Source organism: Rhinopithecus bieti, unplaced genomic scaffold, assembly GCF_001698545.2.
Source record: "Rhinopithecus bieti isolate Rb0 unplaced genomic scaffold, ASM169854v2 scaffold_19840, whole genome shotgun sequence".
NCBI lineage: Eukaryota > Metazoa > Chordata > Mammalia > Primates > Cercopithecidae > Rhinopithecus > Rhinopithecus bieti.
In genome coordinates this window covers 528,636-556,082 of record NW_016809771.1, presented here as the reverse complement: position 1 = coordinate 556,082, position 27,447 = coordinate 528,636, and the positions used below count along the sequence as shown (strand labels likewise).

General features: G+C 38.4%; 1 protein-coding gene across 6 annotated transcripts in view; it reads right to left on the bottom strand.

The window, feature by feature from the left end:
* The window catches only part of SEC24B (SEC24 homolog B, COPII component), an 87,101-nt gene that overhangs the window by 21,772 nt on the left and 37,882 nt on the right, over positions 1 to 27,447 (bottom strand). For 4 of the 6 annotated variants that reach the window (XM_017890412.1, XM_017890414.1, XM_017890418.1 and 1 more), the window contains 8 exons: positions 26,363 to 26,604; positions 15,825 to 16,009; positions 11,909 to 12,011; positions 9,910 to 10,036; positions 7,733 to 7,842; positions 5,012 to 5,124; positions 896 to 1,014; positions 139 to 194 (listed from right to left, as the gene is read on the bottom strand). In XM_017890412.1, coding sequence (XP_017745901.1) covers positions 139 to 194; positions 896 to 1,014; positions 5,012 to 5,124; positions 7,733 to 7,842; positions 9,910 to 10,036; positions 11,909 to 12,011; positions 15,825 to 16,009; positions 26,363 to 26,604 — 1,055 coding nt within the window. The remainder of the gene's footprint in view (positions 1 to 138; positions 195 to 895; positions 1,015 to 5,011; positions 5,125 to 7,732; positions 7,843 to 9,909; positions 10,037 to 11,908; positions 12,012 to 15,824; positions 16,010 to 26,362; positions 26,605 to 27,447) is intronic. The other 2 variants (XM_017890413.1, XM_017890415.1) reach the window with 1 other exon arrangement.

Below are 27,447 nucleotides of genomic sequence, written 5' to 3'. Positions count from 1 at the left end.
ACTGAGGAGTCAATAGATACGCCATTTACATTGTCTATTATTTGTAATATTAATATATCAAGTAAATAAATGTTAAACATTTTAGTTACCAGTCACAATACATTTTTACATTTTATGCTTTAAGAAAATCAACCTTACCTCTTTACTTTCATATAGATTCACAAGTAAACTATCCGGTGTAGGTAGAAAAACATCTATAGGGAAAACATACATTTTAATCAACAAATCGAATCAAAAGAATACATTAGAAAATCCTGAAGTTTTTATCAGGTCACACATGTAATGTGTACTATAATTTTGCTTTATTTATTTTATTTTCTTGAGATGGAGTTTCGCTCTTGTTGCCCAGGCTGGAGTGCAATGGCACGATCTTGTCTCACTGCAACTTCTGCAACTCACTGCAACCTCCACCTCCCGGGTTCAAGCAATTCTCCTGTCTCAGCCTCCTGAGTAGCTGAGATTACGGGCAAGCGCCACAACGCCTGGCTAATTTTGCATTTTTAGCAGAGAGGGTTTCTCCATGTTGGTCAGGCTGGTCTTGAACTCCTGATCTCAGGTGATCGCCCACCTTGGCCTCCCAAAGTGTTGGGATTACAGGCGTGAGCCAGCACGCCCACCTAATATTGCTTTATTAAATATACACACTCTGTATATATTATACATACATGTGTATAATACATACACAGGCATAAATAACTTAGAATCAAGTATTCCCAGAAAAACAATTATTTTGAACAAATATTAAAGTGCATGACATTATCCTCACAACATATAGCAAGATATATATTAAAATAAAGTAGCATTTATTTGATGCATATTCTATTTTGGCATCCCATAATATCCAAAGATTTCAAAGTCCGTAGTCAGAAAGGTTTTTATTTTACTGACTGCTTACCATCTATATCAGACACAATCAGCATTTGAGGCTGTGATAATCCTTCTTGTAAATTGTAGAAATGAATAGTGCTATCAAAGGTCATGAATCCTATTCTTGTTCGTGAATCTCCAGGAAGCCTAAAGATAAAAATGACAATTTTAAATTCAGAGTACTCAGTAACACGTTTCATTTCAGAAAATAATGAAATAGTAATTTAAGTCCAAGGATAATTACACATATGCTTTTCTACAGGGGACAGAAAAATTATCCCTATCTAAACAAATATATATCAGAGAAGAAGACCAAGGTGAAAACTTACTTTCAGTTCCAGTATTAGAACAATAGTGTATCTTGCTTAAGCATTTTAAGGGCAGAATGAGAAATTAGTACTTTCCAAGAAAAGACTGAATATACTGCAAATCAGATTTTAATGTGTAAAATTTTACACAAAAACCACATTTATGAACACTGAAACATTTTATCTATCATTAATCTTTTAAAATGTTGTTAGAGCTGTTTTCAAAAGTCGATGCCACAGTATAAAAGAATAAATTACCATTTCACTGCCTGTCAAGCTTTATTAATAAGATAGATACCTCACCTTACAGAAGCATATTACTAAGTACTACCAACTATGTTAACTTGAGTTATGTAATTTATTGTTTTAACAATGCCTTTAAAATATCTTTGGATATTATAGGATGCCAAAATAGAATATGCATCAAAGCAAGAAGCATTATCACTGCTATGGATGACTAATCACGGTATTCAGATATAGTCTGCAAGGTGGGTCAAGAGCATTTCAGAGAACAGAATGCCACAAGTTATGTGGATGTTCAGCTTACCAATATGGTTAATATTTATGACGTTTCCACATACTAATCTTCACTCCTGCAAGACTTCTAAGATCACTGAGGGGTGGGGTCATTTATTACTGGTTAGAGGAGACTACTGACCTACTCCAAGCTAAAAATAAATGAAGTTGAGCTGAAACTGCTCCAGCATCAAACTCTTCTTTCTCAAAGAAGTTTCCAGAGCCCTTTCCAAAAACACATTATACATTTGTTGCTATTCTATCACTTTCTTTTTCTTTTACTTTTCCAATGCTTCTATTTTCTGCTATAATCAAATAGAAATATTTTTAAAACATTTTCCATTCCCAGTTTTACACTTTTGGTTTTGCACAGTCTATTTAATTTACAAGTTGTCAATCATCTCTCTCAGTGTGGCTCCTATTTCATACTTTTCAATACAAGGCTAATAGATTAAATGGATTTCTGGAGCATAGTGATGCAATAGGAGCTTGCTCCATCCACTCTATGCATCAACCTGGTATTTTAGTACCTCCAAGAATGGTGTACCCTCTTGGGGGATTAAAACTTGGTATTTAGAAACAAAAACAGGCCAGGTGCAGTGGCTATAATCCCAGCACTTTGGGAGGCTGAGGTGGGTGGATCGCTTGAGCTCAGGAGTTCGAGATCAGCCTGGGCAACATGGCAAAACACTGTCTCTACCAAATATACAAAAATTAGCTGAGTGTGATGGTGTGCGCTTGTAGTCCCAGCTACTCAGGAGGCTGAAGTGGGAGGATCACTTGAGCCTGGGAGGTCAAGGCTGCGGTGAACAGAGATCACACCACTGCACTCCAGCTTGGGGAACAGAGCAGGCCTCTGTCTCAAAAAAAAAAAAAAAAAAAAAAAAAAAAAAATCAACAATAAACCAGCAACAAGCCAACCAAATCATCTCTGTAGAGTAGTCTTCCATTGCCACTCACTGTTTTTTTTTTTTTTTTTTTGAATGGATTCTCACTCCTGTCGCCCAGGGGCTGGAGTGCAGTGGGCAATCTCAGCTCACTGCAAGCTTGGGCCCTCCTGGGTTTACGCATTCTCCGAGCTCAGCCTCCCCGAGTAGCTGGACTGACAGGCGGGCCCGCACCGCTCGCCCCAGCTAGTTTTTTTTTTTTTCTTTGGTGGTATTTTTTAGTAGAGGACGGGGTTTCCACCGTGTTAGCCCAGGGATGGTCGTGCGATCTCCTGAGCCTCGTATCCGGGCCCGTCTCGGCCTCCCAAAGTGCTGGGATTACAGGCTTGAGCCCACCACGCCCGGCCGCCACTCACTGTTAAAGCTATTTTTGAAGCACTTGTGACTAAAGTACATGAAGCAACAAACACTAAAAGCAAATCTCTCAATATCTCTGAATTTTTAAAATCTTGAACATCTTAATGTTATCAGTTTCCTTTCAGGCCAAGATCAGTGATATGAAGACTATGGTGACTAGAAGTAGCATTCAACAGGGCAAGGACTCTTCAAGCTCATGTGGTAGAGGAGAACCTTTTGGAACCACCAAAGTACTTGGGACAGAGTATTCATATATAACAAGCCCCACACCTCTACACATGTTGAGAACCACTGCAGTGGTGAACCACTCTCACTAACAACCTGAAGTCACATCTCTTGTGGGTGTTGGAGTGAAACAGAAATGTGCAAACAACTGTATTTTCCAGAGATTTGGACAGTTCATTTTTAAAGCTAGATGAGGGGCTCCTTCATGACTAATCTTGGTAGACACAGAGAAGGGAATTAGATCCAGGTATAAGCCACATATTCTATACTCGCTATTTCCATTTCCACAATCCAGCTCATTACTAATGTGCCAAAATGCTCAGTTTCTTAGCCTGGTGTGGTGGTGGGTGCCTGTAATCCCAGCTACTTGGGAGGCTGAGGCAGGAGAATTGCTTGAATTCACAAATCAGAGGTTGCAGTGAGCCAAGACTGCGCCACTGCACTCCAGCCTGGGCAACAGAGCAAGACTCTGTCTCAAAAAAAATAAATAAAATAAAAATAAATAAACAAAATGCTCAGTTTCTGGCTTCCTAACATATTAAGCACAAAATCAGTTTCCTCCTTCCCTTTAAACCAGCTCATTCTGTCATCAGTGCAATTAAAACAAGTTTATGAAAAAAATTCCTTGCTCAGGCATAAATTACAGCCAGATTTCTCTCATCCAGATTCTTTTTAAAAAATCTTTTTAAATGTTATTTAAACTGACAGATAAAATTGTATGTATATGTCATGGAAAACATGTTGTTTTGAAATATATATATATATATATACACACACACACTGTGGAATGGCTAAATCTAGCTAATGAATATATGCATTGTCTCACAAAGTTATTATTTTTGTAGTGAGAATGCAACGATTCTAATCTCTCAGCATTTTCCCAAGAATACAATATATTGCTATTAACTACAGGCAGCATGTTGTACAACAGATCTCTTGAACTTATTCTTCCTATCTTTTACACTTTGGCTAGCATCTCTCGAAACCTCCCACCCTATCCCTGGTAACAACCACTGTACTCTCTACTTTTATGAGATTTACTTTTTTAGTTCCCACAAATGACTGAGAACATGCAATGTCTGTTCTTATCTCGCTTAACGTGATGACCTCCAGATTTATCAATGGTATCACAAATGAGAAAAATTTTCTTTTTAAAGGGTGGATAGTATTCCATTTGCACATATACTGGTTTCTTTATCCATCCATCTGTTGATGGATACTTAGTCTGATTATGTATCCTGGCTCTTGTGAATAATGCTACAATAAACATGGGAGTGCAGATATATCTTCCACACACTGATTTTTCTTTGGATATGTTCCAAGTAGTGGGATTACTGGATCATACAACAACTGTTTTACATTTTCTGAGGGACCTTTATACTGTTTTCCATAATGGCTGTACTAATTTATATTCCCCAAAGTGTAGTTTCCCTTTTCTCCACATCCTCACCAACATGTTATCTTTTGTCTTTTTGATAGTCTCATCCAGATTCCCGATACACAGGCTAACTCAAGATTTCTGGCCCCGTGTTCAGATTGGCTAAGTCAGACAGTTAGATAAGATCTAAATTCCTGACTAAATACTAGATTTTTATGATTCTATAAATCAGATACCAAGTCATAAATCATAACTCGAGTATCTAGATCCTTATTCTATGGTACCTAAGTAGTACTCTTTTTCGTTGATAAATATAACCAAACCCAATCCCACAAACTGTGAACACTTCATATTTGTATCCATTTATATATATAACATACACACATGTAAGTATGAATTAAAAGTATTCTTACTTGTCTAGATTTTCTAAGAGTGACTGGCACAAAATTGTCAAATATCCAGCTTCCACTGCATTATGAGACACATCTAAAACAAACAAGTAAACTGCAGGTTGAGGAGGACGCAGCTGAAAGGAATAAAAATAAAGTAATTTATTTGGTAGGTACAATTTATTTTTTTTATATATCACTATTACTACTGGATATTTACTGAATATACTAATACAAAAAATACACAAATAGGATTGCTGTTTTGTAATATATGCTCATGAAAATGATATGCTTTTAATTTTTATTTCTTTTCAGTTGGTTGTGGACTAAGCATGACAAGGCAGTTGACACACAGCCACAGTTAAATAGATGGGTTAAATGTTTTTCTGATAAGGAGTGTTGGCTAAGCTCTCTAGATGTACATCCCTTTCCCTTTCCTAAATACAAAATTTAAACCCAACAACTTGCCATTAGTATCAGCTATTGGGTTACCTGGAGGTGACTGAATCCTTATGTTTAAGTGCTATGTGTAAAGGAAGTCCTTGTGATGGTATTGTAAATACTTTCTTTTTTCTTGGAGACGGAGTCTCACTATGTCATCCAGGCTGGAGTGCAGCGGCGTGATCTTGGCTCACTGCAATCTCTGCCTCCCAGGTTTAAGCGATTCTCCTGCCTCAGCCTCCTGAGTAGCTGGGACTACAGGCACATGCTACCACACACAGCTAATTTTTGTATTTGGTAGAGACCGGGAAGTTTCACTGTATTGGCCAGGCTGGTTGTGAACTCCTGATGTCAGCTGATCCACCCTCCTCGGCCTCCCAAAGTGCTGGGATTACAGGTGTGAGCCACCGTGCCTGGCCTATAAATACATTCTTTGAAAAGTCCTTATGGTTGATACTTGTTGAAGCTTGGTGATGGGCAAAGGATGGTTCACTATACTGTTTTCTTTGGAGTACGCTTGAAAACTGCTGTTATATAAAGTTGAAATAGGCCAGGTGCAGTGGCTCATGCCTGTAATCCCAGCACTTTTGGGAAGCCAAAGTAGGTAGATTGTTTGGGCCCAGGGGTTTGAGACCAGCCTGAGCAACACGGTAAAACCCTATCTCTAGCTTGGGTGACAGAGTGAAACTCTATCTCAAGTAAAAATTAAATAAATAAATAAGTTAAAATAAAAGAATATATGAAATCTTTTCTGAAAAATATGCTAACCGGGCTGGGCGCAGTGGCTCACGCCTGTAATCCCAACACTTTGGGAGGCTAAGGCGGGCAGATCATGAGGTCAGGAGATCGAGACCATCCTGGCTAACACAGTGAAACCCCGTCTCTACTAAAAAATACAAAAGAATTAGCCAGGCGAGGTGGCAGGAGCCTGTAGTCCCAGCTACTCGGGACGCTGAGGCAGGAGAATGTCGTGAACCCTGGAGGTGGAGCTTGCAGTGAGCCGGGATCATGCCACTGCACTCCAGCCTGCGTGACAGAGCGTGACTCCATCTCAAAAATAAATAAATAAATAAAAAATAAAAATAGGCTAACCAAGGACCATATGAATCATATGGCAAAACATGAAAGATTATTTCTTGCTTTACCACTTCAATTAGATTAAGATTCCTAAGGACCCAGAATGGAGTGGGAAAATAATCATAAAGAAGGTAGAGCTTGAGAGTAAAAGTGATCAAGAAAGTTTATTATAGTTAATACAGAAACAAACATGAAAATGGAAGTTAGGTGGGCATATGCCAAATCAGACACAAAAGAATACAAAAATTACAAAAATACAGATGAACCAGGTGCCAAAAATGTAATGCACATCAGTTACTCCTTTTCACTAGCAGCAGTTTAAGTTTTGCGGACAAGAATTAGAGATGTAGCTACAGAAGATCCAGTTTTTTGGGTTTGTTTTTGAGACGGAATCTTGCCCTGTTGCCCAGGCTGTGTGCCCATGGCACGATCTCAGCTCACTGCAACCTTCCCCTCCCACATTCAGCCAATTATCTTGCCTCAGCCTCCCTAGTAACTGGGATTACAGGCATGCGCCACCACGCCCAGCTAATTTTTGTATTTTTAGTAGAGACAGGGTTTCACCATGTTGGCCAGGCTGGTCTTAAATTCCTGACCTCAGGTGGTCCACCCGCCTCGGCCTCCCAAAGTGTTGGGATTACAGGCATGAGCCACCATGCCCAGCCAACACAGTTTTTATAAATATGTTAAAAAGAGAAGATACGATAAGATGAGCAAAACTTAGGGTCAATAATTCATTTTTGAAGTGAAAAGAAGAATGAGATCTTAGAGTTCATATAATTAAAGAACAGATAGAATTTCCTAATTGGAACAGAAGAAAAAATTAGACAGAAGTCCATATCCACTTATCTTGATATCTGTACTTGGCAAAAAAACTTACGTTTTAGGCAAAAATATGCATTTCTCTGTTTTGAGAGTCTCAAATGTTAAATGGTAAAAGGTTACCTATATCCATTCCATGCAAGGAAATAAAAATGGCAACAAATCGTAGATGCTAGTGTCCATCATCAGACAGATAGAACTAATGTTTCTTACTCATAGAAAGCCTTCTAGATCAAATAACCTTTAGAAAGATTTTCTCTTTGTTAAATATAAACTTTCAGCATTAATTTGTTTTTAAAAATTATGAGTATAAACAATTTCAAAATCTCGATAAGAATTCACTTAACAGAAAATTACAAATGATCAATATGTGTTCCACAACAAATCTTAACACTGAATAGTTACCATGTAATCTGAAGAAGCAATGAACTCCACAGTTGAATTCTGAACTTCCGGTCGTTTATGAGGCTCTCCATAAGATCGGGTAAGGGGGTTATACATAAATTCTTCAGGAACTAGATAAGAGGTCCCAGTACAAATTTAGAGACACAATTTGTAACTAAACACATATATACACACCTAAATATAAATATCTATTATCAATATTTACATGAGGTTTAGCAACAGTTTACAAGATACAGTTTATAAAACGTAAACAGTTTATAAACAGTTTACATTTAATGGTAAAAATCAATCCTTTAAGCCCTCCTTAAAAAATAGATCAGGGCGGCGGCTCACGCCTGTAATGCCAGCACTCTGGTAGGCCACGGCAGGCGGATCACGAGCTCAGGAGGTCGACACCAGCCTGACCAACGTGGTGAAACCCCATCTCTACTAAAAAAACAAAAATTAGTCAGGCATAGTGGTGTGCGCCTGTAATCCCAGCTACTCAGGAGGCTGAGGCAGGAGAATCGCTTGAACCTGGGAGGCAGAGGTTGCAGTGAGCTGAGATTGCACCACTGTACTCCAGCCTAGGCAACAGAGTGAGATTCTGTCTCAGAAAAAAAAAAAAAAAAAAAAAAATCAGGGGGCCAGGCGCAGTGGCTCACACCTGTAATCCCAGCATTTTGGGAGGCTGAGGCGGGGGGCAGATCATGAGGTCAGGAATTCGAGACCAGCCTGGCCAATATAGTGAAACCCCATCTCTACTAAAAAATACAAAAATTATCCAGACGTGGTGGTGGACACCTGTAGTCCCAGCTACTTGGGAGGNTCCCAGCTCTTGGGAGACTGAAGCCTGAGGCGGATGGATCACATGAGCCCAGGAGTTCAGGACTAGCCTGGCCAACATAGCGAGATCCCATTTCTACTAAAAATACAAAAATTAGCCAGGAGTGGTGGTGCAAGCCTGTAGTCTCAGCTACTTGGGAGTCTGAGGCATGAGAAGAACTTATAGCTTGAACCTGGAAAGTAGGGATTGCAGTGAGCCATATCACACAACTGCACTCCAGCCTGGGTGACAGAGCAAGACCCTGTCTCAGGGCCGCCACTGTGGGCTCCCTGGCCGGCCAGCCGCTGCAGGAGCGGGCCCAGGCCTGGGGTGAGCGGCTGCGCTCGCGGATGGAGGAGGTGGGCAGCCGGAACCGCGACCGCCTGGACGAGGTGAAGGAGCAGGTGGCGGAGGTGCGTGCCAAGCTGGAGGAACAGGCCCAGCAGATAAGCCTGCAGGCCGAGGCCTTCCAGGCCCGCCTCAAGAGCTGGTTCGAGCCCCTGGTGGAAGACATGCAGCGCCAGTGGGCCGGGCTGGTGGAGAAGGTGCAGGCTGCCGTGGGCGCCAGCACCGCCCCTGTGCCCAGCGACAATCACTGAATGCCCAGGCCTACAGCCATGCGACCCGACTCCACCCCGTGCCTCCTGCCTCCGCTCAGCCTGCAGCGGGAGACCCTGTCCCCGCCCCAGCCGTCCTCCTGGGGTGGGCCCTAGTTTAATATAAAGATTCACCAAGTTTCACCGCAAAAAAAAAAAAAAAAAAAAGACCCTGTCTCAAAATAAATAAATAAATAAATAAATAAACAATAGATCAGAAGGATAAAAAAACTTATGTTCTGAAATCAGGTGAGAAAACCAGGATGCAAGTAACCTTCCTTCTTAGACTTGTATCCTAGTTATTATATCAAATGACATGGAAAAAAATCAGACAGAGAAACAAAAATTTGAAAGCAACTCTAGTAAGGGAACCAAAGAAATAAATAAAGGGAACAAGAGACAGACACATATACATGCATGCATCTAGATACACTGGCAAAGTTCTACCTGAGTTGAATGAACCAAACAGACAAATGTAAGACAATCTTACTGTCAGGGGCAAGCATAACTAGTCTGCATAAGCTCACCTGCATGAGTGTCACTGTTTCTGACCTTTTTTTCTTACTTTGTCCTCACTGTTACTCTCCTCATTGTCAATTACCCCTTGGTCAGCCAAAATGAAGAATCCCTAGTCCTAGCCTTAGCCTATATTCCCCTCTACTAAAGATGGCATGAAAATTATTTTTAAAGCAATGAAGAGAGAAACCAGGGGATGACAAAATGTCAAAAAAATGTTGAAAATAGGATTAAAACACATTTAAGAATCTAAAACTCACCATCATTAACTCTATAGCACAAATTGCATTTCCATCTACGTTGATCAATGAAGGATACAAAGGGGTTAATGTATGTTCGACAGGATCGGCACCTCACAATGGTATTTGATGTTATCACTGGTAATTGCTAGGAAATAAAATAAATAAATTATAGCAGAAAAAGGCACCCCAAGGAAAAAGAGGATGTATACTGCTCTGTTCCATATATAGAACATAATCCTTAACTTGAACCTGGAAAGCAGAGATTGCAGTGGTTTTTTTGTGGTTTTATATGGAAGCATATTAATAAAATCCAGCGACATGCTGGGCAACACATGTAGCCATCAAGTTTTCTCCCTCTTGTCACAAATCATAACACTAAAATAAAGTCATACCAAACATTGGCCAAGAAAATAATTTAAGTGAGATCTTATCAGCTGAACTTTACAAATAACAGTGAGAAAGAAATATACCATATACAAATACCTTTGTCTTTGTTGACTGCACCTGGTACTAGACTATTAGGCACTGTTCATTAGACTGCCACAGCAATTTCTGACAGGAGCTGAGGCCAGAAGCAGTCAAACACAATGTGCCTTTTTAAAAAATTACATCTCTATGCTTAGTTTGGGAAAGGAATTTTATATTCAAGTAGAAAATTTAGAAAATATGAAAAAAGATTAATAGATCACATATTATTCTATGTCCCTGAATTAACCTGCTATCATTTTAGTATATTTCATTCTGTTTTTCGTTCTATCTGCACATGAACATTTTGATCTTTGTATTTAATTTTTTCACATATGATTATTGTTATGCAAGTAACCACATATCTATTGTAAAAAGCAATCAGGAAATACAGTTAACTGAGAATGAGAAAATAAAAAAATTACAGAATTCTACATCTCAGAGGATGTCACTGTAAACAATTTAGTATATATGCTTCCAGAAGGTATTTGTATGATATCCATATTTAGAGAAAAACTCTCACATATATATATATATATATGTGTGTGTGTATATATATATATACGAAATTAACTGTCTTGGTTTACAGATAAGGTTTTAAGAGTATTATAGGTGATTAAAAATATTTACTGAATAAATTCATGTACTTATTACATACTAGAATTTTTTCATTTTCTATTCATTTTGATCTTTTCTATACTTCCTAGTAGGAAAACAAACTTCACAGGAAAGCTTTTTAACCTTTGTATCTCCAGCTTCCAACGTGACAGGTAGTCAATCAATATTTTTTGGATGAATGAGAGCAAAAGAAAACTCAGAACCAGTAAGAAGGGTAGTAAACAACAGTAGTAAAAAAAGTTTGAGAGAGAAATGCAACTTATGAAGTACAAATAAAACAGTCCTGAATAAAATTATTTTTGAAGTTTTCAAAATTTAAAACTTTTAAAACTTTAAAGGTTTTAAAATCCCTACTGTTACAAAGTTTTTGTTTTAATTAACAAATTTGTTTAATTTGTTAAGGAACAGACAGTTTTCCTGTCTAAGTGGACATCATTGTTGGTGTTTCCTTTGTGTTTAACAAAGAACTCCTAAAGTGTATCTACCTTCCATGGCCATTCCACCTTCCAAAACTACTAATCTTTCAAAATCCAGGTCAGACTTCATCACTTATAGAAAACTTTTGCTATTGTATCCACAGGGAATCACTTCTCATACTGTACTCACTACCTAAGTATCTCATAGAATTTGATTAATTACATCTATTAATTATCCTGCACTGTAATTATTTTTACATCTTTGTCCCCTGTTAGATAAGAACTTTTTGGAGGCAACTTCAATGACTTGATCATCTCTGTACTACCAGTGCTTAGTTTAGAGCTTGTCACAAAGTAGGTGTTCAAAAAACATTTGCCAAGTTGAATGTGATGGAAATGATTATTTCTAACTTCGAATAAAAGAAGATAAAGAAAATCCTAAGGAAATATAAAATTTAAGTACCTTGTACATAAGCATACATGTCAATACCCATAAATATTATAAAATGTTACTTTACCGTTAGGTCTCTGAAGGGATGTAACAACAATCCTAAAGGAAGCTTAGCTTTATTCAGTAAAGCCTGTGTCTGTGGAATATTTGTCAAAGTACACCGAAATGAACTGCAAAAAACGTAAACAACATGAAGGATATTAGCTATCAGAGAAAAATACACTGAAGTAGATAAGATAATTAAGAGTATTTAAGGACACAAGTGAAAATCATTTGGGCATGTTGTTATAACTATAAGCAAGAAGGTCCTGATTAGTTAGGCATGTATGTAATATATGCCAAAAGATCTAAATTAAAGAGTCAATACTTTCATGGTGGAAAATTAGTACACATTCAGGGAAGACCAATTACTCCATTATGATTAGCCTGGAGGAGATGAATAGGAGCACATAGAAAACATGAGTTAAAAGGCCTATTTCTCTAATTATTCTGTTCCTGCTTTACTGCCCCCTTTGCACCTGTCAAACTCCCACTCTTACTACAAGACTCATGAAGGTTATCGCTTGTAACCACCTTCACCCCAGCTCCCCAAGTTAGAAGGAATGACTTCTTTCTCTGTGCTCTGAGATATGTGTATGCTTCTATGATATCAATTAGTCTGATTTACTTTAATTGGTTGTTTTCTTGTCTGTCTTTGCCACTTGAGATCAGAGATAATTTTGTCTTTGTATCACCCTAGTCCAGTTTCTCTCATTGAGAAAGTGCTTGTAACTTATGAAGTTTTTTTGCTTTTTTTTTTTTTTTTTGAGATGGAGTCTTGCTCTGTCGCCCAGGCTGGGGTGCAGTGGTGTGATCTCGGCTCACTGCAAGCTCCGCCTCCTGGGTTCACGCCATTCTCCTGCTTCAGCCTCCCAAGTAGCTGGGCCTACAGGCGCCTGCCACCACGCCCAGTTAATTTTTTGTATTTTTAGCAGAGACAGGGTTTCACCGTGTTAGCCAGAATAGTCTCAATCTCCTGACCTTGTGATTGGCCTTCCAAAGTGCTAGGATTACAGGTGTGAGCCACTGCGCCTGGCCAAATAACTCATGAAGTTTTGGGGTCCATAAACAAAGAATGAATAAAGGAGAGGCCAAAGAAGTAAAAAGCAGAAGTACTGAAAGCCAGGCAAGAAATTTTAAGAAGAGTCATTAATATCATGTAGAGATATAGAGATATCTATTTATTCCAGCCTTAGTGTTGTTCCTTGAACACAAAAAGCTTGTTCCTGCTTCAGGACCTCCACATTTGCTATTCATGCAGCTTGGAACCCTTTTATTCCCAGAGGAGTCATGTGGCTTACTCTCTCACTTCACCCAGATCTCTACTCAAATGTTAAAAGTCTTTGGGTAAACCTGTCCAGACTCTTTTATTTACAAGATTCACCCTCCACCCGTACTCCTTATTCTGATTTATTTTTCTTCACTGTAATACCCTGAACATTACATTATATATTTACTAGTTTGACTGTTCACAGAATATAAGTTCGTGATTCCATAGTGATCAGGAACTGTGTTTTGTTTACAACTTTATCCCCAGCACATAGAAAACAGTGCTTTGCATTTAACTTACAAGGCATTCGATAAATATTTATTGAATTAATGATTTATCTTAGTGCGTTGATACTATTATTACTCTTGTTTTACAGTTGACAAAACTGAGACTTTGAGAGGTTAAGTAAATTGCACAGTTTCATAGCTACTTAGGTCTGCTCAACTCTGAAGTCTGTACTCCTAATTATTTATTTTGATAAAAGAGACATTTTCGTAAAACACACATAACTGGGTAGAAAAATGTATGCCTTCCCCTTACCTATGGGTTCTCTTATACGTATGCAACATACTTTCTTTTTTTTAAATAATTTTTTATTTTTTGGAGACAGGGTCTTGCTCTGTCACCCAGACTGGAGTACAGTGGTGTGACCTCAGATCGCCGCAACTTCCACCTCTTGGGCTCAAGCAATCCTCTCACCTCAGCCTCCAGAGTAGCTGGGACCACAGGTGCAAGGCACTATGCTCAGCTAATTTTTTTGTTTTTTGGTAGAGAAGGGGTTTCACCATGTTGTCCAGGCTGGTCACAAACTCCTGGGCTCAAGTGATCCACCTGCCTTAGCTTCCCAAAGTGCTGGGATTATAGATGTGAGCTACTATGCATGGCCCATACACTACATTTACCTATGTAGGGGGTGCCTAACCTTTTATACTACAAGGTCATAATCTACAAACTTATCAACCTGATAGCAACTTATATTCAGAAGGATGGGCAGCTGTTTTCAACCTATAATCCATGATGCCCTACGCTTTTATGGAAATGATCTTGGCAGTACCTGAGGCACTGGTGTGTGGACGGTAGAGTACAGTGGAAGAAGAGGGGAAATTCTCAAAGCAGCTCCACTTCCTATTTTCTATATTGGAATTCTATATAATATTTTGGTTGAAAGGATGGTTTGCAGCTTTTTTTTAAAAAGCTGGAAAACTACTGCTTTAAGAAAAGGGAAATAGGCTGGGCACGGTGGCTCACGCCTGTAATTCCAGCACTTTGGGAGGCCGAGGCAGGTGGCTCTCCTAAGCTCGAGAGTTCAAGACCAGCCTGACTAACACGTCTGTACTAAAAATACAAAATCAGCTGATTGTGGTGGCGCAATGCCTTTAATCCCAGGTACTCGGGAGGCTAAGGCGGGAGAATCGCTTGAACCCAGAAGGCGGAGGTTGCAGTGAGCCGAGATGGTGTTATTGCACTCCAGCCTGGGCAACAAGAGCAAAACTCCATCTCAAAAATAAAAAAGAAAAAAAGAAAAACAAAAAAAGAAAAGGGAAATATTGGCTCTAAACAATACTAATTCTCCTAACGCAAGAAAGAAGACAATGTTGGCCAAGTGTGGTGGATCACGCCTATAATCCCAGCACTTTGGGAGGCCAAGGTGGGCAGGTCACCTGAAGTCAGGAGTTCAAGAACAGTCTGCCCAACATGGCGAAACCCCATCTCTACTAAAAATACAAAAATTAGGCGTCATGGTGCACACCTGTAATCTCAGCTACTTGGTGGCTGAGGCATGAGAATCACTTGAACCTGGGAGGCAGAGGTTGCAGACAGCCAAGATTGGGCCACTGCACTCCAGCCTGGGTAACAGAATGAGACCCCATCAAACAAACAACAACAACAACAACAACAACAACAAAAGACAAGGTTGTTCTGTGAATCAGTGTTTACTTTATGAGGAGGAGAAACTCCAGGAGCAGGAGGATGTTTTCTTAAACAAACAAACAAAAAAACAAAAACAAAAAAAATTGGACCGGGGGATATCCTATTCATAGGATACAGAAGAACTAAAAGCATACAAGAACAAAGACATGAGGCACTGTGAAGTGAGTAACAGAGCTCATTCACACAAAGGTACACCAGGGCTTGGTGGCTGCCAGTGCAGTCTGCCAGCTAAACTTCTCTATTAAAGGAAATCCGGTCTAGATTCAGACTGGATTAGTAAGCCTGGAGTCTATTGAGTGGGAAAAGAAAATTCTGAGATAAACCCTTTTATCTAAATCTGTTCTTGAGATTACATAAGTGAGGTCTATGTTCTTTTCAAGCAAAGCCTGAAATTTTAAATATTTGTCCTTATTTAAAAGATGTAAGTTATTATTACTGAAAAGTGAGGAAAAAGATGTACGAAATAATAAATATAGTTAGATTTGGGTTCCTGAAACCCGTCATTCAAATAGAAATAATTTCCCTAACATTAGGTGATAGGGGGGCAGGGACTGGATTGAGACAGAGATGGGAACAAAAACAGATTATCTAAATCAAATTTTACGTCTATACAAACTAAAATAGAAAAGTCAACATTAACAAAACTTCCAACTGAAGAAATAACATACTACTTTTACTATTTTTGAAAGTCATACAGTGCTTTCATCACTTAAGAAAGATTATAAAATAAATAAATACCTACTCTGGGCTACAGTTTAATTTTTTGAGGTCTGCATTCAAGTTAGGTACAGGAGCCCAAACAGGAGTCATGGGTAAAATATTCCTCTCCTGAGTGAGGTTTACAGGTCTCAGGCTTTCTGGTTGTGGAGAACTCTGAAGACTCAATCCTCCTAGACTGGAGGACAGCTGGTTCACACCAGGATACTGCTGAAAGAGCAATTCAAAACAAAAGAACAATAAAACATAAATTTTCTTATACTATATATACTACATATCTCAACATACAGAAAAAGCAAAAAGGTAAGAAAATTTAAAACTGGCTTGGTAATAGAATGACTTAGTATGCAGTCAATCTTAAAGCACACTTGAAAAAAACTCAAAGCCAAAGTACTGAATAAATTTTAATCTTATTACCAAGGTTAACCTTTGCAATGAAATTTCAGCAACAATGCTTTTCAACACTAGCAATTTGGTTTCCCTGAATACAGTTTGTACTTGAAAAACAGGATAAATGCCCCACTAGTCTCAAGGTTCCCCTTCCCCTCCCCCTCCCCCAATTATCCAGTTTCACAATGAGTTGATACCACAGAAATGTACAATGGTGTTCAACAGGTTTTGCCTTATTTTTTTGTTTCCTATATTTTTACTATTATCATGAATTCATGGCTTTTTGTTAACTCAAACTGATGTAATGAATTATAGTCATTATTCTTATGATGTTCAAACTACCCAATCTTTAGCCAGTGAAAGCCCTTTCAAGATGGCCCCAGTGTCCTTTTATATGAACCTAACTAGCCTTTGTTAGTTTCCCTGCTTTCTTACACAATATTTTATACTCTTTTACTTCAAACCTAGAATTGTTTGTCTAAAAAGGAATCTTGGCTCCTTTTCAGTAGAGATGATTTCTAAAAACCATAATCTGGATTACAAAGGTGCTCATTACTAGTGTGCTATTATTACTTCCAGATACTTGCAATAGGTAAAGATGGAAAATATAGATGTTAAAGTAGAAGCAAATAATGAATCCACGTTGACAGTTCCAATTCAAATTTAAGATGATGGGGTTCTTACTTAAGTTCTCTGATTTTATACTGGTATCTCTGTTCTCTTTTGCTACAAATCTTGATTTCTAATGGTAACAGCATTATTTTATCCTATAATATACATTTATAACACTATCAATATTATGTCAGATTATTAAATTTTCATAGTTCTTTTGTCCTTACATTATATCCCACTGAGATGTATAAAATACTAGGTTTTAAGATCAGCTTGAACAGTACTTTTCTTGGCATTAGAATGTATCCAACTTGATAAACAGGTTTTAAAAAATTTTGTTTTCATATTTAAGAATCATTTTAATCTTTTGGTTTTGAGTAAACATGACACATAATTCTAATGTCAAAAAATTATAATAAGGTACTAATACAGTAAGGTATTCAGAGATATCTTATTTCACTCTTAGTCACCTCTGCCTATCGTTAACTATTTTTATTAGCTTATGGTTTAATCCTTCCATTGGTTCTATTTATATAAGCTAAACATACATGCTGTTGTAAATATAGCCCCTTTTTCAACAAAAAAATGTCCTGGCAATAACTCTATGCCTATACCTTCTGCATTTCTTTTTGCAGCTACCCAGCACTCCATTATGTTAATAATGAATTCCAGCTAATATATGGATAATGATACATTCAGAAAAATCACTATTTTAACAATCCATACTGAAATAAATGATTCAGGTAGTGGTCACTTGTAATGGAAGACCACAGATATCAACAGATGATAAAGCCACTGGGTGAAAGCTTAATGAGGAACTTCACAATTAAAGGATCAGGATGTCACCATATGAGGTACTAATCAAGCCTAGCACTGGTATAAGTGAAATAAACAGATATTATTTTGAAGTGTACATCACCAAAATACATATTAGGACCTAAATAAACAAATAATTGAAGTAATACACCTAAATATAATCAACCATTAGATCTAACTCCCAATCCACAGAAAATGAAACAGAAATAAGTTAAATGATACCACAAAGAAGTAAACAGCTAAATTCGGAATGCAGGACATTCTACAGAACAACAGACTCAGTTATTTTACCAAATCAAAGGCATTAAAAAAAAGAGGGGTGGGGCTTGTTTTAAATTAAAACAAGAATTAAGAGACATAAGCAAATGAAATTAGTAAACTATTATTTGGGTTTTAATGTGAACAAAGTATACAAAAGCATTTTTGAAATAGTCTGGAAAATGTGAATATAGACTGAATTTTAAATGACATTTAGAAGTTATTAATTTTGTTGGCTATGACAGTAGTACTGTGATTATGTAAGAAATGCTGTCTACCTCCCTAATTTTAAAATCCTCAGCAAGAAAAGTGGTGGTGGGGTGGGGGCAGTGTAGACCCATATGAAACAAATATAGCAAAATGTTGACAGTAACTGAAGGTGGTGCTGTTAAAGAAAACACTGGATAATAAAAAGGATTCTCTGAGTTTTCTGTAGAGCTGTAAAGAATCATAAAAATGATCCCATGAATTAACAGTAGTATATAACAGAAAACCCCCCAAAAGACCCAATTTTCTAAGAATTTAGGACATAAAATAAAGGTGGGATATTTAATCAGAAAGAGAAGACAGATTATCTAATAAATGATAGTGAACTAAGGGTAAACCATTTTGCAGGTGAAGGGGAGAGAATGAGACTTCTTATTTACATTATGTACCAAAATAAAACCTTAGACGGATTAATGATGCAAAGCCAAAATCATCAAATAACTAAAAAAAAATAGCTAGAATATTTTCCTAATCTTAAGACTGAAAAGACCTTTTAAAGGATACAAACAAAGGTAAAAACAACAAAAGAAATTATAAAATGAGGCCAGGCACAGTGGCTCACGCCTGCAATCCCGGCACTCTGGGAGGCCGAGGTGGGCATGTCACTTGACTTCAGGAGTTCGAGGCCAGTTTGGCCAACATATTGAAACCCCATCTCTACTAAAAATACAAAAATTAGATTGGGCGCAGTGGCTCATGCCTGTAATCCCAGTACTTTGGGAGGCTGAGGTGGGTGGATCACGAGGTCAGGAGTTCAAGACCAGCCTGGCCAACATGGTTAAACCCCGTCTCCACTAAAAATTGAAAAATTAGCTGGGCATGGTGTGGCGGGTGCCTGTAATCCCAGCTACTCGGGAGGCTGAAGCAGGAGAATTGTTTGAAACCTGAAAGCAGAGGTTGCAGTGAGCCGATATTGTGCCACTGCACTCCAGCCAGGCAACAAGAGTGAAACTCCATCTCAGAAAGAAAAAAAAAAAAAGAAAAATTAGCTGGGCCTGGTGGCACATGCCTGTAGTCCCAGCTACCTGGGAGTCTGAGACAGGAGAACTAGTTCAACTTGTCTTACTTCATAGCACTTGTAAATATAGCACAAATAAACTATTTGTTTATTTTGTAATAATATTTTTAATATTATTTAATAATAATAATATTATTTAATATTTAATATTTTGTAATATTTGTTTATTTTGTAAATATAGCACAAATAAACTATTTGTTTACTTATTTATTGTCTTATTCATCCTGACTTCCCACCAACCTTCTTAAGAGCAGGAACTGTTTTGTTCACTGAGCCTCCTCTCGTATTCTCAGTGCCTAGAATACCATTGACACAGAGTAGAAACAAACTTCTATTTAGTAGAGAGAAATTCCAAAGTCTTAAAAGAATTAAATGCTGGCCGGATGTGGTGGCTCACGCCTGTAATCCCAGCACTCTGGGAGGCCAAAACAGGTAGATCATCTGAGGTGAGGAGTTTGAGACCAGTCTGGCCAACATGGTAAAGCCCCACCTCTATTAAAAACACAAAAATTAAGCTAGACCTGGTGGCCACACGCCTATAATCCCAGTTACTCGGGAAGCTGAGGCAAGAGAATCACTAGAACCTGGGAGGCAGAGGTTGTAGTGAACCGCGATGGTGCCACTGCACTCCAGCTTGGGACACAGAGCGAGACTCCATCCCAAACAAAACAAAACAAAACAAAACAAAACAAAAAACAATACCCATTAAATGTTTTGATTCTGTTAAGGAAATAGTTAAGACAAATGCACAAATGTGTGTATGTAGTCACGTCGCTTAGTGATGAGGACGTGTTCGAGAAATGTGTCGTTGTGTAAACATCACAGAGTGTACGCACAAACCTAGATGGTATAGCCTACTACACACCTGGGCTATATGATATAGCCTATTGCTTCTAGGCTACAAACCCGCACAGCACTGTTACTGTGTTGAATATTGTAGGCAACTGCACACAATGATATTTGCATATCTAAACACAGAAACTACAGGAACAATATAGTATAAAATATACAAAATGGTACACTTGCATAGGGTACTTAGTATGAATGGAGCTTACAGGACTGGAAGTTGCTCTGGGTGAGTCAGTGAGTGGTGAGTGAAGGTGAAAGCCCAGGACACCAGTGTACTGTAGACTTTAAAAACACTGCACATTTAGGCTTTATCAAACCTATAAAAATACAGTTTTTGGCCAGGCATGGTGGCTCATGTCTATAACCCCAGCACTTCGGGAGACCTGGGCAGGTGGATGACTTGAGGCCCAGAGTTTGAGACCAGCCTGGACAACATGGTGAACCCCGCCTCTACTAAAATACAGAAATTAGTCGGTTATGGTACTGGCAGGTGCCTGTAATTTTCCAGTTACTTGGGAGGCTGAGGCACGAGAATCGCTTGAACCTGGGAGGTGGAGGTTGCAGTGAGAGCCGAGATTGTGCCACTGCACTCTAGCCTGACTGACAGAATGAGACTCTGTGGGAAAAAAAAAAAAAGTTTTTCTTTCTCCTATAATACATTAGTTTACTGTAACTTCTTCACCTCATAAACTACTTATTTTAATGGGTTGGTGCAAATGTAACTGTGGGTTTTGTCATTACTTTTTTTTTTTTTTTTTAAGACGGATTCTTGCTCTTGTTGCCCAGGCTAGTGTGCATTGGTGCAATTTTGGCTCACTGCAACCTCCGCCTCCCAGGTTCAAGCAATTCTCCCGCCTCAGCCTCCCTAGTAGCTGGGATTACAGGCGCCCGCCACCAAGCACAGCTAATTTTTGTATTTTTAGTAGAGACAGGGTTTCACCATGTTGGCCAGGCTGATCTCAAACTCCTGACCTCAGAAGATCCACCCGCCTCAGCCTCCCAAAGTGCTGGGATTACAGGTGTGAGCCACTGTGCCTGGCCTGTCATTACTTTCAATGGCAAGAACCACAATGACTTTTGCACCAATCTAAATAACTTTTTGACTTTTGCAAAAACAGTGTAAAACACACATTATACAGCTGTACAAAAAATTTTCTTCCTTTTACAGCCTTATTCTATAAGCTTTTTTCTATTTTAAACTTTTTTCTTTTTAAACTGTTTTGTTGAAAATGAATACACACACACACACATTTGCGTAGTCCTACACAGGATCAGGATCAATAATCACTGTCTTCCACCTCCACATCTTGTCCCACTGGAAGGTCTTAAGGTGTAAAAACATGTAAGGAGCTGTCATTTCCTGTGATAACAATGCCTTCTTCTGGATACTTCCTGGAAGACCTGTGTGAGGCTGCTTTACAGTTAACTTTTATTTTTTATAAATAGAAGGAGTACACTCTAAAATAACGATAAAAAGTTTAGTATAAGTAAATACATAAACCAGTAGTCATTTATTTTTGTTATCAAGTATTATGCACTGTGCATAACTGTGCTACCACATTAGCACAGCTACGAAGTCAATAGGTGACAGGAATTTTTCAGTTCCATTATAATCTTATGGGACCACCATCATATATGTGGGTCCATCATTGACTAAAATGTCATTATGAGGCACATGACTGTATGTATGTGCATTTATGTATGATAAAGTATGTGTGTGTGTATGTGTGTGTATATATATACAAGGATTTTTTTCTTTTGTCACAGGTTCTTGCTATGTTTGGTCTCAAACTCCTCAGCTCAAGTGATTCTCCTGTCTTAACTGGGATCACAGAAGCACACCAAGCTTAAAAGGATGCTGACTTTGAAACTGAGTTATGTCCCACAAATGGGAGACTCATTATAAAACATACAAGTACCAAAATGATTAAAGATATAATAAGATAGGTTTCTTCTTATACTGTTAAATAAATTTAAACATTTTCCAAAGTGATATTTGTATTTTTCAACTTCTTTTGTTTGTTTAAACAAGTCATCTAGACAATCAGCTTCTTTCCTGGCTTCCCTAGCAAGGTGTAGTGAAAGAAACCTGGAAAGACAGACTCTAAGCATTGCTGTCAACAACCTGGTAGAAATACTGGTTAACATTTATTAATATTTTACCTTTTGTTTATCTGCATTTTCTCTAATTGATCTCACTACATTTGTTATTTTAAAAGCTATATATTATCTGTATCTGGTTTTCATATATTCACTGAAAATATTTTCTAATTTTATTTTGTTTTTTAAGCATCAGCCTTTTCCTGTTTTCAACCCTAATAAACAAATTTTAAGGTGTTTTTTCTTCAAAAACCAACTGTTAGGGTTTCCCACTACTTAATAAAAGTCATCTCAAATTAATCAATACAAAGAAAAGCCCTTACACAGAGCTCTTTCATTGCACTAACATTAAGTAGAACATTTAAAGCCATTTCAACTTTATTATGACTATTAAGACTGTTTAAAGCTAAGCTAAGATATTCTTACCCTACTTGGAACTTCGAAAATAAATGGGCCAGGCGTGGTGGCTCACACCTGTGATCCTAGCACTTTGGGAGGCCAAGGTGGGCAGATCACGAGGTCAGGAGATCCAGACCATCTTGGCTAACACAGTGAAACCCCGTCTCTACTAAAAATACAAAAAATTAGCTGGGCGTGTTGGCACATACCTGTAGTGCCAGCTACTTGGGAGGCTGAGGCAGGAGAATCGCTTGAACCTGGAAGGCGGAGGTGGCAGTGAGCCATGAGCCGAGATTGTGCCAATGCACTCCAGCCTGGGCGACAGAGCGAGACTCCGTCTCAAAAAAAAAAAGGCTTCTTTTTAAAAAGTTTGATAATTTTAATGTTCAATTAAAATTTATCATCTTTTTTTAGTAGATAAGAATTTAAATGTAGGTCCTAGCTGTATACCTAAATCATTACTGTTCACTGACCCTAAAACAGTAGTGTTCAAAAAATGGTTTTAAATTCAGATCAGACAAAAATAAATAGCTGCTTGTAATCTTCCTTGGAAAGATCCATATATCCACATATCTACAGTAAAAAGTCTGAGTATGACTTTTACTGTACAAATCCTTATCAGTTAAAGAGAAAAAAGTGCTTAATTCTGAACTGCAAGGTCTTTTGCATTCTTAGAACCAAGCCTGGTACTGGACAGGTGATTTCACTTATTTGAGTTTCTATTTCCTCACAAAATGAAAGGAAGGTGACTATTTAAAATTTAAGAAGTCAAAATTCCAAGTGTTGACAAGAATGTGAAGCAACTGTACTCTTACATGCTGTTACTGAGGTATAAATCAGAACATCACTTTGGCAAACTGTCTAGCTTTAACTGCTAAAGTTGAAAAATGAGTATCTAATAGCCCAGCAATTCCATTCCTAGATATATACACTCACTAAAAGACAGGGACAGAAATGTTCACAATAGCATAATTCATAATGGCCCCACACTCAGAAAGTTACCCCAATGCCCATCAACAATAGAACAAATAAGCAAACTGGTCTATTCACATGATTGAGTACCACAGAACAATGAAAACGAATGAATTACAATCACACAATAAGCATAATGTTGAGCAAAAGAATCTAGACACAAGTACATATGGTATGCTTCCAATTAAGTAAAAGAAAAGAAAGGTGGGAATGGTTCCTTTCTAACAGTCTACTTCTAAATATTTTGGCTTTATGATGCTCACTTAAGTGTGATTGATAACCCAGGTTACTTTTTAGTATATCTTTGTCCCCTTTATCCAAACTTTTCTAACACTTGCACTAGACCCAGAATATAAAAAGGATTGTGATTATGGAATAAAATGATGTTGTATTTTTTAATTCTGGTAGAATATTTATTTTTACTCTTATCCCAAAGGTAATTTCTTGACACTTCTAAAATAACCTCCCAAATAAAATACGAAATAAAAAATACTTCCTATACTCCTTTGTCAGGGGTCAGCAAACTTCTTCCGTGGATAGTCAGACGGTCAGTATTTTAAAGCTTTGAGAGCCACATGATCTCTTTTGCAACTACTCAACTGTACTACTGCAGCGCAAAAGCAGCCATAGACAATAACATAAAAGAATGGGCATGGCTGTATTCCAATAAAACTTTATTTACAAACAGGCAGTGGGCTTGATTTGGCCAAAGGGCCATGGTTTGTGGACTATTATCCTAAGTCATTATTTAAGACCACTTACTATTTCAAAATAATTTTTTTTTCTCTTTGCTCAACACTTCCAAGAATCAACCTTTTCTTTGAACCTGGTTTTCTTGTCATAAAAATGCTAAGTAAATAATATGTTGCAACCCCAAATAGGAACTTGCCTAGAAGTACAAAAGTCAAACAAGACAGACTTAAAAATGTTTCACATGGCGTAACAGAGGCATAAATAAAATCTAGCAAAAGGGAGGCAGAGAAATCTGTATAACCAACCATATTCCTCTAATGTCTCTGTTTTCTTCCTCCCTTTTCCCTCTGTACTTTAATTCTAAGGTTAAATTCCAGAAACAAATAATTTTCCCTTTTCTTTTGCCCCACTCCCACTCACGATGGCTTCCTGGTATGTCATCCAGGCTAGATTCAAACTCCTGAGCTTAAGCAATCCTTCTACTTTAGTCTTGAGTAGCTGGAACTACATGAGTAAGCTATTGCTCCTCACTGATTATCCTATTTCTCATTTTCATTCTTACTTCACCATAAAATTTCTATAAGGTTAGTCAACTGAGAACAGTTTTCTGTTAAGTAGCAATACTCTTGTCATTAAAATTGTTTCCTGGCCAGGCGGGTGGCTCACTCCTGTAATCCCAGCACTTTGGGAGACCGAGGCAGGTGGATCACTTGAGGTCAGGAGTTCGAGCCAGCCTGGCCAAAATGGTGAAACCCCATCTCTACTAAAAATACAAAAATTAGCCGGGCATGGTGGTGGGCACCTGTAATCACAGCTACTTGGAAGGCTGAGGCAGGAGAATCACTTGAACCTGGGAGGCAGAGGTTGCAGTGTGAGCCGAGTTCGCGCCACTGTACTCCAGCCTAGGCGGTCGAGTAAGGCGCCGTCTCAAAAAAAAAAAAATTTGTTTCCCTGTATTTTATTTTCTTCTCAAGAAATATGAATGAAATACTGTCAAGTATTTCACTGTATAAATACCGTATCAGTTGTTAAACTGCTAGGTTTATGAGGTGGCTCCAGAAAAGGTCATGTCAGAATGGGTCCTAGCAGCAGTGATATAGGAGTTAAGAAGAAATAACTTAGGCAGATAGTGAGGGTATGTGAATCCTCAGTTAAGGCTTTTCTTTTTAATGAAAAGCAGCCCCAAACCATTCCGTAAGGAAGAGCAGCCTGTAAAGTCGAGCTGCAGACATAGACAAGCAAGCTGGCGGCCTCCAAGGGTGAATGCTGGCAGGAACTAGGGGCCAGACATGTTCAAGATGGCAATTCCCTCATTTCCTTCTCTGCCCGTCACATGTACAGTAAAGAGCAGGCAAAATGGTGCTGGCCAAGGATAATTTATTTGCATGAGAAGATTAGGGTAGGGCAACCAGCCTCTCCCCCAATGCCTTATGTAAAGGTAACAACTAATTGAACCGATCTGTGAGCCCTAAGTAAATAAGACATTGCCTCCTCAAGATGGACTGCAAGATTTGGTGCATCTACCTCCAGCCAGTGTTTTCCACTTGGAGGCCCCTCTCGAGAAAGCTGTTTCTCTTTCTCCTCTCTTCTGCCTATTAAACTTCCACCCATAAACTCCTCATGCGTGTCCGCGTCCTAAATTTTCCTGGCTGCAAGATGACGAACCATGGGTCTATACCCTAGAAAGTGTAGCCACTTCAGCAGTAAACGAGCATGTGAACCTATGAGCATATTTATGTGTGGGGAGGCTCTCATCAAGATGAGTTATGTGTCATAAAGTTCTTTAAATGCAGGGTAGGGACCAAATCACATTTTACCTGTCATTTTCTAAGGAGAATGCCAGTTTGATAATACAAAATTTTTTTAAAAACTTAACATTTACTTAAATTTTCTGATTATAAAATTAATACTTGTAATTGCAGACTGAAAATAAAGATATAGTGAAGAAAATAAAATCACAGCTAATATCTTGATCTAGATTTAACCTTTTTAAAAATGTAATATTTATATTTCATTTAATCTTTTTCTACATATATACACACAAAAAAGCTGAGATCAAATTCTATGTATGTTTGATATAGGCTGACACGTATTTGTACCACTTGGATCTTAGGTACAAATCCCACCAGGAATTTGTCAGAATTAAGTTTTATAACTGTTACAATGTGTGTATATGACTGAATACATACTTGAGGATACTGCTGGAATCCAGAATATACCGGGTTACTGGGCTGTACTCCAGAAGTAAGTGGTGCTGTAGTATTCTGATAACCAGGCTGAAGTGTTGGATAGCCATAGCCAAAAGGCTTAGCCATTTTTGAAGGCTGAGGGATGACAGGAGCTGCAGCTGAAACTGGAGCGGGAGCAGAAGCAGGATCAGGTTCAGGGGCGGGATCAGGAGCAGGACTGCTTGCTGATGAAGAAAGCATATCTAAAAAATGGAAACACATGGTGTTAACAACTGAAAATCAAGACTCCACAAAGACTGGACTCCTGATCCAGTCCATAACCCCTGACATTTCCTTTTTTCTTTTTAAAGCTTTTTATTCCAAGAAATTTTGAACACAAGCAAAGTAGGGAGAATGATGAACCCCATATACTTATCACTAAGCTTCAATAATTATCAATATTTTGCTAATCTTGTTTTACATGTTGTCATACTACATCTTTTTTTTTTTCCTTTTTACAGGAGTATTTACGAGAAAACTCTACCCCGTATTTTACATAATTTCACCAACAGATACATTAGTTGGTATTTCTTCTTTTTAAATAGAGATGGGGTTTCCCATGTTGCCTAGGCTGGTCTTGAACACTTGTGCTCAAGAGATTTTTCTACCTCGACCTCCCAAAGTGCGGAGCATATAGGTGTGAGCCCCTTGAAATGATAATTCTAACAGATAAGAACAATATAGGGCCAGGCGCGGTGGCTCAAGCCTGTAATCCCAGCACTTTGGGAGGCCGAGACGGGCGGATCACGAGGTCAGGAGATCGAGACCACCCTGGCTAACACAATGAAACCCCGTCTCTACTAAAAAATACAAAAAACTAGCTGGGCAAGGTGGCAGGCGCCTGTAGTCCCAGCTACACGGGAGGCTGAGGCAGGAGAATGGCGTAAATCTGGGAGGCGGAGCTTGCCGTGAGCTGAGATCCGGCCACTGCACTCCAGCCCGGGCGACAGAAGCCAGACTCCATCTCAAAAAAAAAAAAAAAAAAAAAAAAAAAAAAAAAAATTTTTTTATAAAAAACACCAACCAACAAACAAAAAAATAAAAAA